The sequence below is a fragment of the Carassius carassius genome, chromosome 28 (assembly GCF_963082965.1).
Source record: "Carassius carassius chromosome 28, fCarCar2.1, whole genome shotgun sequence".
Classification (NCBI taxonomy): Eukaryota; Metazoa; Chordata; class Actinopteri; order Cypriniformes; family Cyprinidae; genus Carassius; species Carassius carassius.
In genome coordinates this window covers 29,693,872-29,709,888 of record NC_081782.1, presented here as the reverse complement: position 1 = coordinate 29,709,888, position 16,017 = coordinate 29,693,872, and the positions used below count along the sequence as shown (strand labels likewise).

The 16,017-nt window shown below is 41.6% G+C and overlaps 1 protein-coding gene across 1 annotated transcript; it reads right to left on the bottom strand.

The window, feature by feature from the left end:
- Positions 1 to 3,957: 3,957 nt before the first annotated feature.
- Positions 3,958 to 15,827, bottom strand: LOC132108281 (importin subunit alpha-3-like). Its single transcript, XM_059514965.1, has 17 exons — positions 15,637 to 15,827; positions 14,659 to 14,703; positions 14,497 to 14,586; positions 14,348 to 14,377; positions 12,529 to 12,581; positions 12,355 to 12,450; positions 9,007 to 9,092; positions 8,391 to 8,477; positions 8,140 to 8,309; positions 7,915 to 7,959; positions 7,703 to 7,834; positions 7,494 to 7,622; positions 6,852 to 6,956; positions 5,907 to 5,978; positions 5,658 to 5,820; positions 5,243 to 5,337; positions 3,958 to 5,075 (listed from the first exon to the last, which is right to left on the bottom strand). The coding sequence occupies exons 1-17, from the start codon at positions 15,715 to 15,717 to the stop codon at positions 4,977 to 4,979; spliced, it is 1,578 nt and encodes a 525-aa protein (XP_059370948.1). The 5' UTR covers positions 15,718 to 15,827; the 3' UTR covers positions 3,958 to 4,976.
- Between the last annotated feature and the right edge of the window lie 190 nt (positions 15,828 to 16,017).

Below are 16,017 nucleotides of genomic sequence, written 5' to 3'. Positions count from 1 at the left end.
GACAAATCCCCGTCAGAAAAATGATTCCTCGTTATATTTCTGGCATAGCTCTTTGCAACAACGGTTGCGTCTGTGTGACATGGTAGTGCTTTAAAAACTTTTAGTTTTCCTCATTTATCTGCTTGCTCCGATCGGCGCTGCGTGGCAGCACGTAATTTCAAATGTTGAAGATTCATCGTATAGACGTCGTATAGAGGTAAAGAAGACGGCTCATTAACAGCTAAAAACATTCGATCGAATGCGATGTTCACCAGATGCTACGATCTTTCTCAGACGTCTCCGCGACGTACCTGTGCTATCTGGGTCCGGTTCATGAACGAATCACTCGATGTAACCGGATCTTCTTGAACCAGTTCACCAAATCAAACTGAATCGTTTTAAACGGTTCGCGTCTCCAATACGCATTAATCCACAAATGACTTAAGCTGTTAACTTTTTTAATGTGGCTGACACTCCCTCTGAGTTAAAACAAACCAATATCCCAGAGTAATTCATTCACTCAAACAGTACACTGACTGAACTGATGTGAAGAGAGAACTGAAGATGAACACCGAGCCGAGCCAGATAACGAACAAAAGACTAACTCGTTCACGAGTCAAGAACCGGTTGCATCAGTAGTTCTTTCTGACCGTTCGATTCAATAAACCGGTTGAAGAAAACGGTTCACCGGTTCTTTTCCGCTTGACACATACTGGCGTCATTGGCGATGACTGCAAGCCTTCGGTTTACCCGCGCTCATAACATTAGCACAGAATCAGTTCAGAATCAATCACCAAAAGAATCAGTTCGGTTCAGATGCTCTGTGTGTCGGTCTGTTTCACGCTGAATCACACATGCGCAGTATCATCAGCTCCTCGGTTCTTCTTATCTGGCTCGGCTCGGTGTTCATCTTCAGTTCTCTCTTCACAGCAGTTCAGTCAGTGTACTGTTTGAGTAAATGAATTACTCCGGGATATTGGTTTGTTTGAACTCAGAGGGAGTGTCAGCTGCATTAAACAAGTTAACAGCTTAAGTCATTTGTGGATTAATGCGTATTGGAGACGCGAACCGTTTAAAACGATTCAGTTCGATTTGGTGAACTGGTTCAAGAAGATCCGGTTACATCGAGTGATTCGTTCATGAACCGAATATCACAAACTGCTACATGGGGGGGACTGGATTTTGTAGATTTTACTACCCTAAATAATACTTTTAAAATTAATTGGCTGAAGAATTTTCTTAAAAATCCCTCCTCACTTTGGAATATTATCCCTTATTATATTTTCTCTAAAGTTGGTGGCCTGAATTTCCTTTTACTTTGTGATTATAATGTTTTATAAATCCCTATCAAACTTTCTAATTTCCATAAGCAGATGCTCTTGGCCTGGTCCTTAATATACAAACATAACTTTTCTCCGCACAGATATTATTTATGGAACAATAAGGATATTCTTTACAAGAATAAATCACTTTTCTTTGACAACTGGTTTGAAAACAATCTTCTTTTAGTTGGACAGCTTTTTAATTCACAAGGCAGACTTTACAACTACTCAGATTTCTCACAGAAATATAATATTCCTGTATCTGCTGATGAATATGCTGTTGTTTTCAATGCCATTCCATCTGGTGTGTCTTTTCTGTTCCAAGGTACTACATTTCCATGGCCATGTACTTACACTCTGAATTTAACTGACACAATGATCGGAAATGTTTGCTTTTCTGCAGATCAACAAAAAAATAACTATAAAATTAGAGCTCTCTTTCAGAGAGAGATAATAACAATTCCTTACATAATCCCTTATTGGAATGGCATTGTGGAGAATATACCTTGGGAGGAAGTATGGACCTTGCCTCATAGATATCTGCTTACCAATAAAGTAAAAGAAATAACATTTAAGTTAATTCACAAATGTTACCCAACTAAAGCCTTTCTTAGGAAATATAAGTCAGACATTGACGTGAGTTGCTGTTTTTTTCATTCTCCTGAAGAAGACTTTATTCATTTATTTTGGCAATGCTCCTACACTGAAAAATTTTGGTCAGACTTTTTGGCATTTATTCAGTGTTATTTTGTAAGTGACTTCTCTTTTTGTTTTCACGATGCTTTCTTTGGATTGTTTGACTATTCAAAAGAGAATACTGGAAAATATTACATAATTTATGTTTCCTGTTAGCTAAATTTCACATTCATAAACAAAAGTTTACTGGCTCTAAACCTCTTTTTTCTTTATTCAAATTGGACTTGGACAAGTATGTGGAAACTATCCGAAGTTCTGTTAATTTGAAAGCTATGAAAACAGTCTCTTTATATTCGTCCTTTGTGTCTTCTTAAGATGTAGTTTTATTACCTCGTTTTTCTTGTTGTTACCCTGGCATAACAAACAAATCTGTGTGTATTGTTGTTTTTTGTCTTTATTATTTTAAGTGTACTGTATTAATGTTTTAATGCTTGTATTGTTTAATAAAAAATAAAAAAAAAATCACAAACTGCTTTGTTTTGAACTCTCTCTCACAACAGACACGGAAGAGAAGACAATGCTGAATAAAGTCATAGCTTTGGTTATTTTTGGACCAAAATGTATTTTTCGATGCTTCAAAATATTCTAACTGACCCTCTGATTTCACATGGACTACTTTGATGATGTTTTTCTCACCTTTCTGGACATGGACAGTAGACCGTACACACAGCTTCAATGGAGGAACTGAGAGCTCTCGGACTAAATCTAAAATATCTTAAACTGTGTTCAGAAGATAAACGGAGGTCTTACGGGTTTGGAACGACATGAGGGTGAGTTATTAATGACATAATTTTGATTATTGGGTGAACTATCCCTTTAACCCAGAGGATAGTAAAACAATGTAACCACCAATTAAACAATTTAAGGAGCAGTAGTTTTCTTAAAGATTATTGTAATAGCAAGGACTTCTCTCCAGTGGGCTCATGGGATAGTTAAGGGTCCAACTGATACACACTCGATAATCACTGGAAGTAGTGGACCATCTGGGTACTTTCACCAAATGTTTTCTAATACTACTGCTCCTACAACTCCTAATTGTTACCATAACTTTCAAATTCACCGGTGTAAAGTGCATTAAAAGTTTTTTTTTTTTTTGCTAGAACCCAGTGATGACGCCGTCTGGTTATTGATGAGTTTTAAAATTAAGAGATTAATCAAATTCAAGATAATATTCTTAATGTAATTCATCTGGACTTTAAAAAATAAAGTAGTTAATCTATTCAGAGGTTTGGCCCTCCATAGATGCATTTAAAAAAAACTCCTTGATTGGGCAATTACTTTGAAAACCACCATCAGAAGCTTGTTCATCTTTGAGCGGAGATCACCGACAGAGAAGCAGCAGTGTGACACATCTGAATATTTATTTGAATAGGTACAGAGCCTGTAGTCTATGTCCAACAGGATAGGCATACCATCCATTTGTTTCTTCTTTTGAAACTACATCTTTGCAAACAAGGAATGCTGCTAGGGAGGGTGGGCTGTAAATAAAACAATGAGGTTATGCAAAACAGAGACAGCTCTACAGTCAACTAAAATTAGAAAAGGATCGATGGTAAACCTAAACAGCGCTTTCAGACCGTGACCTGTACGTGCTTTAGGATGAAGGACCGCACAGTCCGCCAGAGACACGCTCAACACTGAACACCAATATCTACAAATAAAGATGGACTCTGTATTTGCACCACAAGTAGGAGTTTGAGTTTTGTCCATCTCACTAATGTTCACACACCTCCAACGCTGCAATGTGCAAAACCGTGGAGAATTGCTTGTCGGTCAGGAACGGTGAGGGGCAGAAGTGGGCAAAAAAAACAAAAAACATTACAGTAAATACTTTTAAAAATAAAAGGAAAAAAAACAGCCTAATACTTACAAAACTAAAACCTACTAAAAGGAAGTATGCTGCAGTTTAGCACATGCTGTGGATCCGTCTGAAACCGCTCACACATAAAAGACCTCCCCACATGATCACGCACGGCTCATAGTCATCGCATTTATTCCCCAGAACAGAAAAGCGGGAAAATCATCATGAAGCAGTGCAGTTAATGTACAATAGCCCGGGTCTGTGCAAAGGTACAACAGTGCACTGTGTGTATTACATGTATTTACACCAGCACTGAAAAATAAAAGCTGAAACGGGGAAGACCAAAAGAAAAAGAAGAAACACTGGGACAAAACGCACGTCCTTGACGACGCAACAGCCAAAGCTCAGTCCAGTGTCATCAACACTAAATAACAGTTAAAAGAAAAGGGAGAATTAAAGTCATGACATTGTCTTCTTTAGATCACTGATGTCCACTCGCTCCACTGAAGGTGATTTATTTGAATTATTATTAATTTAGCCTCCGCTTCCAGGCTATTCCACTATTTCCCATTGAATTGGTCACCTTCCACACGCTCTTGACTCGCTGCGTCCGTTACATTCAGTCCTGCGTTTCTTCAGTCAGTCAAGCGCACACACACACACACACACACGTCCATTCAGCTGCGCACACGCAGACCAAAGACTGCGGCGTGAAGGAGAGGGCTCTGGCCTGCTGGGTTTGTTCTCCAGCACATCAGATGAACGCACACACACACCTCAGAAGTGTGTTCCCGTCTCTTGGTTGTTGGTGGTGAGGTTCTCCTTTAGCGTTCTTACCTCTTGATTATTCACGCAAGATGTCTTGGTTATTCCCATTGGTTGGGTTTGGTTTTGTTGAAAAGACACGCGTTGGGTTTGGATGGTCGTGTTTTGAAACGCAGTAATCAGCCACTCACTCTCACTCACATCCACTCAAAGCCGTCTCAAACGCCGTCTGGACGCTTCCTCCAGAAGCAGCTCCACTCAATTTCTCTCGGATTAGATGCAGCTGGATCCCATCAGCCAAGCACAACGGATCTAATATCTCTCACACTCTCTCGCTCGCTCTCTCTCTAATTATTTTTAATGTTGAACAGAGTGCTGCATCACAAACAAAACTCCAGACTTCCCCGTCGCGTCTAGAACTGGAAGCCTTCTGCTGGCACGTTGGTAGAAGAGTTGAAGCTGTACGTTCCTCCTTGGATCGCTTCGGGGACCAGGTTGGAGTCCTCGTCAATCTGAAAGAAAGGAAAGGGCCAGCGGATGCAAGAATGAGAATCAACCAGAGCTGCATTTAACCTCAAGAATAAATCCAACTGAAGAGGTAATAAAAACTAAATTGATATAGACATACACACACACACACGTTCTCCTCCTCATTGCTCAGCAGGAAACACAAACTTACATCATCAGATGAGAAGAACTGATCGATTATTTCATAAGCCAGTTTGTAGATGTCCTCATTCTCATGGTTCTGCAGTTGCTCGATTTTCTCCAAACCTGAGCAAACAAAAGATAAAAAATCATCCTCAAATACACTTGTCACAGGAAGATACACAAACAAGCACGAAGACTTTAGGAGTTCATATTTAACTGTTCTCGTTAAATTCAGTACCACCTCCACTCATTCCTCAACTGAAACGTCAAAAAATGTGTCTCACTTTGGGGTCACAACACATATCATTGTGAAACCCTGACGTGGAGAGGACGGGAGCAGACATCAGTTAGTTTAAAGTGTGATGTGTAGTTAGATTACGGTTCATCACTCAAACACAGGTGATTGGCTGGCGTCCTCCAGCACGAGCACCGGCTCTGCTCACCTCCACACTCCTCGATCAGGTTGGCGATGGTCTCGGCTTCATCATCAGCCATCTTGAGGATATTACTGAGGCCGTCCAGAACCACCTGCACCACCTGAGCGTCTTTGACAGTCAGCAGGTTACAGAAGGGAGGAACCACCTGCTGCTGGATCAGGTACGCCACCTACAGGACCAGAGCAACACCTGAACACTGCCTCTCTTCTACATGATGAGCGTGTGTGTGTGTGTGTGTGTGTGTGAATAACACACCTGCTCCTTTCTGCCGCTGATGGTCAGGTTACTGATGGCCCAAGCCGCCTCCTTCTGAGTGCCAAAATCTCCCTGAGAGACACCGCACACAGTGATTATTCCCCATTGTCTGCCAGTGCAGCACAACTAAACTGCTACTGGTATACACCACCAGTCAAACGCTTTTACACAAGTCTCTTCTGCTCACCATGCCTGCAGTTATTTGATCCAAAATACAGAGGGAGCAGTAATAGTGAAATATTTTACCATTTCAAATAACGGTTTTCTGTGTGAATCTCTGTTAAACTCATTTCTGTGATTTCTAAGTTGATATTTTTCAGCATCATTCCTCCAGTCTTCAGTGTCACATGATCTTCAGAACTCAGAATAACATGTATTTTTTTATCATCAATACCACTTTTTTCCCCCCAGGAGTCTTTGTTGAATAAAAAGATCCTAAATATCAGCATCTATCTGAAAAAGCTTGTTATAAACATTCAAAAGATGGGTTTTGTATTTTTCTTTTCTTTTTTTTGTGGAAAGAAATTATAGGAATGGTAAAGAATTTATGCTACAACATTTCTAATCCAAATAAATGCTGTTCTGAAAATAATTCTACTCCGCTGTTTTCAACAATCAGAAATGTTTCTTGAGCAGTAAATCATTTCTTGAGATCATGTGACACTGAAGACTGGAGGAATGAAGCTGAAAAGACAGGAACAAATAACTTTTTATAACATATGCAAATAGAAAACTGTTATTTTTAATAGTAAAAAGAGTTTACAATATTAATGCATTGGCAAATAAGTGCAGACTTGGTAAGCAGAAGAGACTTCTTTAAAACCATTAAAAATCTTTTGACTGGTCGTGTACACGTGATATATCATATCATCTGCACCCCGTGCGCTCAAGATGCCACGGCTTTCAAATACTCTGAAGTCAAAGACGTGAGCTCTAGACACGCACCTTATCCAGCAGAAGAATAATCATGGGCACTAGGTTGGCATCAATGACAGCCTGAACCTGCTGCTGGTTTCCTGCCGTGATGTTGGACAGGAACCACACGGCCTCCTGCGGGAACATAACACTCAGACTCATTACTGCAGCACCAGTCTCTGTTCAGATGCACTCCTGTATCAGCACTGATCTCACACACACACACACACACATCTAAACATGTTCAGCATTCACTCACGCCAGCACCACACCTCAGCTGTCATCATATCCAAACTCATTAAAATCTCTCTCTGGGTAAGCTTCACTGGCATCTAGTGGTGAGGTGGAGAACTGCACAGACTGGCCATATTTATGGTATATATTGTAACTGTTTTATGCGCAAGAACAACAAGATGATGAAATGCGCTCTGTAGAGCAGTAGAAACATGGCAGAGTAAGACTTCCATGTAAAGGCACCTGTGGTGTATGTAGACAGAAACTGCTCATTCTAAAGGTAATAAAACATAACCGTTCATTCTGTAGGGTCTGTATATTATATTGCATTTATACACTGCATCTTTATAAGTTTACTCAAGGCAAACCCATTAGTTAGAGACTGAGGGGTGAAATGTGAGCGGAGGATGCTGTGAGGTTCACATGAGCACTGGTTACCTTGTTGATCTTCTCTTTGGGGTGTGTGAGGAGTGCTTGGAAGTGCCCCAGAGCGTCACAGTTGAGCACCACCTGCGTCTGTTCATCTGTGCCTGTCACAATGTTCCCCACCGCTCGCAGAGCTGCCGTCTATTCATCACAAAACAGTCAAACACTGCAGGCAAATGCATGTCTCTGGAGTGACATCGATACAACATGCTCCTCTGTACCTGAACTTTGACCTCCTGGTGGCTCAGTAAGGGCACGAGGTACGGTACAATCCCCGAGTCGATGACCATCTGGATCTGCTCATTGCCAGCGTCTGTGAGATAAGACAGCGCCCAGACGGTGTCCACCAGGATCTGCACAGAACACAGTTCAACCCATCCGCACGTCTGACACGGAGCGGTGCATTTACACACGGAGCGAGAGCAGCACTTACGTTCACATCAGTGTGGTGGATGAGCACGCACAGCGCAGGGAGAATCTGTGTGAACACACACACACACACACACACACACAGTCTTACATCAGCTGATAGCATCAATTATATGAGCTCGATATCAATCAGTGCAAGGTTTTGAAGAGACAGCAGCTGTTAGTGTCTGCTGCAGACAGGGCAAGAGGTCACACCGGGTCACATGACTCAGACGGGTCACTCTCATACCTCCTGGATGGTCTCCATAGGCGGGGGGGGGTCCTTGTGGCGGCACAGGTTCACCATGACCCAAGTGACGTTGCGGAGGAAGGTGATGGGTATGGAGGGGCTGATGAAGGCCAGGAGTGGCTTAACCACACCCAGACTGATGACGTAGTCTCTGCACTGAGGACCATCACCTGTAACAGCACAGAGATCACTCATCGGACACCGAACACCACCAGAGAAACAGGAGCGAGCTTGCAGAGTTCACCACTCACCGATGATGTTCCCTAAAGCCCAAACGGCCTGCTCACACACGTTCTGGTGCGGAGAGTGCAGCAGCCGCAGGAACAGAGGAACCGCATCTACACAAACACACACAGCACACTCACTGACAGGTCAGACTGCTACTTACAGACAAACTAAACACATAATCAGGGGTGCACAACCAAAACAACAACGCAACACACTTGGGAAGTTCAGACTGCTCGTCTGCATACAACAATGCACAATCACCGTTTTCAATACGGTGTAGGATTTACATTTGAAAGCACAAATCTAGACTGTGCACTGCTGGCTTCAGTTTGGCCAAAAACACTGATGCACTGATATATAAACATTAAATCCCCTATGAAAACATCCAACTCATATCGATTCATTCAAAAAAGATTTGAATGTAGTTACAAACCAAGTTAAGTTGAGTTAAGTTTACTAATCGGGTGAAATACAGAAATCTTGGGTCCACAGAAGTGGTGAAGCTAGTGCATGTGTGTCCTAAACTCTGCATTTACAACAGAGACACTCACACCAGTACTAAAGAGAACCACAGATGCTAAAACACTGGTGTCCTACAGCGCATGAACTAGGACTCTGACAGCAGAGAGGTGTACGTACTGGACTGCACCACGGCCTGAGTCTGCTCTGATGTGCCTGAAGCGATGTTGGTCAAGGCCCAGGCCGCCTCGAACTGCAGAGAAGGGCTACAGCACAGAGAGAACAAAAGACTGCCATCAGGAAAATATAGGAGCAACTAACAAAATCACATTCTCTAAATTCCATGATGTGATTAATGGCTAAAGCTTTTAAATCAAAGCATCAACAATAGATTGAAATTTAGTCTCAAAAAAAAAAAAAAAAAGTTATAACAGTATAACCAGTTTAATAACTGAACGTTTAAATACAATAAAGCAAAGCACAATTTACACAGATTAAAGAGCAAAATAATTATAAAGACCAATAGGCATCGCTTACCAATAAGACCTCGAGTTAACCGTACTTAAAGGGATAGTTCACCCAATAATCAAAATTATGTCATTAATAACTCATCCTCATGTCGTTCCAAACCCGTGAGATCTCCGTTTATCTTCTGAACACAGTTTAAGATATTTTAGATTTAGTCCGAGAGCTCTCAGTTCCTCCATTGAAGCTGTGTGTACGGTCTACTGTCCATGTCCAGAAAGGTGAGAAAAACATCATCAAAGTAGTCCATGTGACATCAGAGGGTCAGTTAGAATATTTTGAAGCATCGAAAATACATTTTTGGCCAAAAATAGCAAAAACTATGACTTTATTCAGCATTGTCTTCTCTTCCGGGTCTGTTGTGAGAGAGAGTTCAAAACAAAGCAGTTTGTGATATCCGGTTCATGAACGAATCACTCGATGTAACCGGATCTTCTTGAACCAGTTCACTAGGGGTGTAACAGTACGCAAAAATCACGGTTCGGTACGTACCTCGGTTTTAAAGTCACGGTTCGGTTCATTTTCAGTACAGTAAGGGAAAGAAATGCAAACATTAAACTGCAGGTTGTTTATTACTTTTTTTTAACAATTTGTTTACACTTTTTAATAAAGTATATATAAAATAAAAAATGAATAAGAAATAAAATACTGCTGCAAAGTTCTCCACTAAATAAAATACTCTTAGTCTCAAACCAATCATATAATAAAATATAATGAAAAATATAAATAACTATGATTACAGTGCAGCATTACCAGAACTGCTCATATTTAAAAAAAAAAATAACTTTTCCAAAGTGTAAAGTGCAGCATGAACAGTTTCAGTTTTTAGACCTGTTCAGATTTCGTTATTGCGTTGGACCGATCAGAATTAAGAGCAAAGGTCTGTTTAAATGCGACGGGAGCTGCGTTTGAATCACAATCGTTTTTTTTCCTAGTTGTAGTGATGTTCAAACTCGCGTGATGCCTTCTGAAAACCTTAGGCCGGTGACACACTGGCATATTGCACCTGTCAAACACCGTCAATACTGTTGACGGTGTCCTTTATCAGTAGGCTTTATATTTATGCTCAACATGAAGTATAGATTTTGTTGTCATGAAGACAAGATCCTGGTCTGTCGGCCTCCCTGGTGTGGTGTGTAAAGACACAGAAAACGCGAAGCAGCCGTCACACAACTGACACGCAGCAGAAACGCCACGCAGCAGTGTGTCACCGGCCTTAGAATCAGCTGCAGGGCGGGATTTGCGCTGAACGCGGAGACTTCCGACACTTAATGTGTTCGTTTGAAAACACGAAAATGTATATGTTCCTCAAAATATTGCATTCGGTACACACGTGCACTGTACTGAAAGCCCTGTACCGAAACGGTCCGGTACGAATACACGTACTGTTACACCCCTACAGTTCACCAAATCGAACTGAATCGTTTTAAACTGTTCGCATCTCCAATACACATTAATCCACAAATGACAAGCTGTTAACTTTTTTAATGCAGCTGACAAACAAACCAATATCCCGGAGTAATTCATTTACTCAAACAGTACACTGACTGAACTGCTGTGAAGAGAGAACTGAAGATGAACACGAGCCGAGACAGATAAGAAGAACCGAGGAGCTGATGATACTGCGCATGTGTGATTCAGCGTGAAGCAGACCGACACACAGAGCATCTGAACCGAACTGAATCTTTTGGTGATTGATTCTGAACTGATTCTGTGCTAATGTTATGAGCGCGGGTAAACCGAAGGCTTGAATCAAGGGCAATCATCGCCAATGACGTCATTACGTCGAGCGCAAAAGACCCGGTGAACCGTTTTCTTCAACCTGTTTATTGAGTCGAACTGTCCGAAAGAACGACTGGTGATCCGAAAACCGATGCAACCGGTTCTTGACTCGTGAACGAGTCAATCGTTCATTCGTTATCTGTCTCGGCTCGGTGTTCATCTTCAGGTCTCTCTTCACAGCAGTTCAGTCAGTGTACTGTTTGAGTAAATGAATTACTCTGGGATATTGGTTTGTTTGAACTCAGAGGGAGTGTCAGCTGCATTAAACAAGTTAACAGCTTAAGTCATTTGTGGATTAATGCGTATTGGAGATGCGAACCGTTTAAAACGATTCAGTTCGATTTGGTGAACTGGTTCAAGAAGATCCGGTTACATCAAATGATTCGTTCATGAACCGGATATCACAAACTGCTTTGTTTTGAACCCTCTCACAACAGACTCGGAAGAGAAGACAATGCTGAATAAAGTCATAGTTTTTGCTATTTTTGGACTGAAATGTATTTTCGATGCTTCAAAATATTCTAACTGACCCTCTGATGTCACATGGACTACTTTGATGATGTTGTTCTTACCTTTCTGGACATGGACAGTAGACCGTACACACAGCTTCAATGGAGGGACTGAGAGCTCTCGGACTAAATCTAAAATATCTTAAACTGTGTTCAGAAGATAAACGGAGATCTCACGGGTTTGGAACGACATGAGGGTGAGTTATTAAGGACTTCATTTTCATTTTTGGGTGAACTATCCCTTTAATGCATTAACATTCACAATGAGCAATAGATACATTCAGTTTAAAGACAAGTCTTAGCTCATGCTAGTTCATTAAATAACATGATTGCAACTTTTGATTTGAACAGGTTATTAAACATTGAAATAACCTGAGATGACTGAATGTCTAGATGGATTTTTCATTAGCAGTTTGTTAACTAATGAATTAACTAATGTTAACGAATGAGGCCCTAATGTAAAGTGTGTCTAAACAATGAACAACCAAAACACTTAAGGCATGTTTAGTCCAGATTAAAACGTAAAAGTTTGGACAAAAATAGCCTATTAAATCTAAATATTAAGTATTTGGCACTCTGATGAACACCTTCGAATACACAAATCTGATGAATAATTATTCTCTGTATTCTGAAGTGCCCATGATAACAATATTGAGCATTATTGTGATCGATCACATTACTGACTAGCAGCACGTCACATCACAGGTCTTACTTGTCGTCTCGGTCCAGACAGTGCACCAGGATGGGCAGGATCCCAGACTTGATCAGGTCGTCTATGGGAGGGTTGCGGTCACTCGACAGCAGCTTCCTGTGAGACGAGGTCAACAGGATGTGTCTCAGGTCACACACGGGCAGGGAACATCATGATGAATGAGGTGGTACTCACCTGGCGGCCTGAACGGCGCTGAGCTGGATGCCCTGGTTATCACTGGTGGCATTCTGCAACATTCACAAAGACCAAACACCTCGTTAATATACAGACTAACATCGTGTTCTCTACAAGACGTTTCATCAAGACTACTGGAGTGAATCTCATCAAACATCACTGTCAGCAAGTCTTCAGACAAGGTGTAAGAAACCCGGTCAGATTCAAGCACTTGCGGTAAACTACAGGTCTCCACACATGGGGGTTCTTTACTTTATCTCAGAAGTTATTCAGCTACTAAAAACAGGATTCGTTTCACATTAACTGTTTCAAGACAACACTCACTGAAGCAGTACGTTTTATCTCCCACCACGTTTAATAAGAGCACAGGTCAATAAAGACAGTCTCTCTCACACACACACACACACACACACACACACAAAAGCAGAGCGGTGGTCACTTTAAAATCGTCCTCCTGAAGTGGTCTGTGAGATCAGACGGCAATCAGTCTCGAACGCAGAAGCATCTTCACCTAGTCTTTTCACATTGGACATCTTTCCAATCAAATGGAGCTTTTCCACTACACAGTACCAGCTCGCCTCGGCTCTGTTTGGTTTTCCACTGTGTAAAAGTTGAACCTGTACCGGCTTCCAGGTACTTTTTTTCGTACCACCTCCGGCGAGGTTCCAAGCGAGCTGAGGCGATACTATAATGTGACGTGAAAACACAGCAGACTGCTGATTGGTCAGAGAGAATCGTTACTATTCACTGCGTCATCATTAATTCCCAAACTCTCCTGTTTTTTTCAGCATTGTTCGTTTTGCTGCCCTCAGCCTTTCCTGAAACAACGTTTGTCTTCTTGCTGTGAGAAACAGCCACATCCCGAGGATCAAAAACAACATGCACTCGATTTCCTCCATTGTCCTGTGTGTGTGGGTAGCGGGTGTGTGTCGCGTAGAAGATTACGTCACGGCAGTTTCCTGCAGCGTCGCTATGACAACCAGGTACTATTGTGGAGGTACTATCTGCAATGGAAAACGGAGCGAAAAGCGAGCCGAGCCAAGCTGGTACTGGTAATGGAAAAGCGCCAAAAGAAAACACGGTGGCCTTGTGCCAACAGTCCCATCGGTCAGGAATATCCCGAAGCGCACTGAAGCTTCACGAGATCAGTCGGTTTCTCTTCAGATGAGCTGCTTGATTGAGTGGATTCAAGTCACACGCTCTTCTGCTGGATTTAGTTTCCAGCATAACCCACACCAAATTAGGCTAAAGGGTCATTTAGAATAAACTGGGGATTTTGAGTGGTATAATACACAAATAAAAATATATATATTTTAACTTTAACACTTCAAAGTTTCCACAAAAATATTGATATAACATATTCTGTTTTCTGAAGATCATGTGACACTGAAGACTGGAGGAATGATGCTGAAAATACAGCGCAGCATCACAGAAATACATTACACTTCTTTTTAAACGTTCACGTAAAGGACAGCTATTTTAAATTACAATTTAAAATCATACGATTTTAAATCATTTTTTCACAATATTTCTGTATTTATGAAATGCTAGCACCACAGAAATATTACACTGTTCAAAGGGAATCAACCTAGAAAATGATTTTTCACTAGCACTTGAAATGCTTGTGTGTGTGTGTGTGTGTGTATATATATATATATATATATATGATACTTAAACTCATCACTTTCATTATGTAATTCTTGGTTACTTGATTAAAAGAGCCGAACATGTTTTCATGGGATTCACTTAAAAAAAAAAAATGTAAATTTATACTTTTAAAAATCATTAATTGCTTCCTACTTTTATTTAAACAACTTACCTGAACTATTGCTTCAAGAGAAGAGTTTTGCTATTGTAAAAAAGAAAGAGAAAATAATTATTAGAGTAATAAGTGAAAACTCAACTCAGTCGCTGAAGCAGTTCATAAACATTAGATGAAACGATCAGATTCAAGAGAACAGCTCTTACACTCCTGAGATCTCCGTCTGTGTCAGAGTCCTCACAGATATCCTCATGAGGCACGTTCCTGCGCTTCAGCAGGTGCTCGTCTCTCTTATTCTGCACAACACACCAGTGTTAGAGTACATCAGTGTTACAGAGCTCATCCTGAACCAGCTGAACAGATCTCACCTTCCTGAGCTCAACCACCACCTCAGTCCGCTGCCTCCTCATCGTCTGCACAGAAGAAACCATCATTAATACAGCTCTGGGGTTACATCATCATTAATACAGCTCTGGGGTTACACCATCATTAATACAGCTCTGGGGTTACACCATCATTAATACAGCTCTGGGGTTACACCATCATTAATACAGCTCTGGGGTTACACCATCATTAATACAGCTCTGGGGTTACACCATCACCTCTAACACATCTGTGTGAGGGTCTATAGTGACCCAACCAACACACATCGAGACATTAAAGACTTACTGCTGATCACTTGACCCAATTACAATAATGATTAAAAATGTTATGCATGTATTATATAACAATTAAATTGAGCTGATGAACGCCTAGATAGTACAAGACTATTAAAACACACATGACGTTCATTAGCATCATTCTGTCGATCAATACTCTTGATTGACTCGCACAAAGACGAGAGTAGCGGTGTGTTGGTGTGTGTAAGGCGCTGTTTGGTGTAAAAGTGATGCATCTGAAGTGATCTGGAGACAATCATCACTTCAGGAGACACACAGAGTATGCTGTGAGCCACATTAGCACAAACACGATGTCCAGCAGGCCAGCACTGAGCTCATGCTAACTCGAGGGCCACTGCGAGGACTCAGACGCGATAACCACACAAACAGAATCACACATTACGAGCGACCCGAGTGTTTCCCGGAGCTCGCGCTAATGACTGTTAATGAACAAACACTTTAATGAAGAGTTGCGACGCGCGCTAGCTCGATGCTAACGGCTCGGCTAGCCGCGCGACTAACAACTTCCCCATCACACATTCGACTGATATATCTGATCTATTGTCGTTTAAACGCTTATATCGGAGAGGATGTCTCGGGTGGCGTGATGTGAGCGCTCGAGAGAGTTTAATCTCTCGGTTATTTGAGAAGCGGCGGTGTATCTGCTCGACGTCACGCGCGCTTTACCTCCAGATCGCGCCCTTTATTCTTGAAGTTCTTCAGCCGCTGCTTGTCCAGCTTCTCGCTGTCGCTCATGTTTGCACTCATGTCTCTGTGCTGATGTCGTGTGTAATCGAGATGTGCTGGTATTTCTCCGGAGCTGAACGTGTTCGCTCGGTTCTTGTAGACACCGGAAAGTGTTATGCTAATGAGGCGCGGTGTATGCTGGGATTGCCGGTGGAGCGGCGCCGCCTCGCGGGGACTGTAACACATTAGATCATATTTGGCTTGAGAAAGACAATTCGTTAATGATCTTTAAACTTATTTATTATTTTTCATTTTATTATTATTATTATTATTAGAGGTGGTGGAATGTGTCCGGCAGGTGGCGCTCTGTGCTTGAGAGAA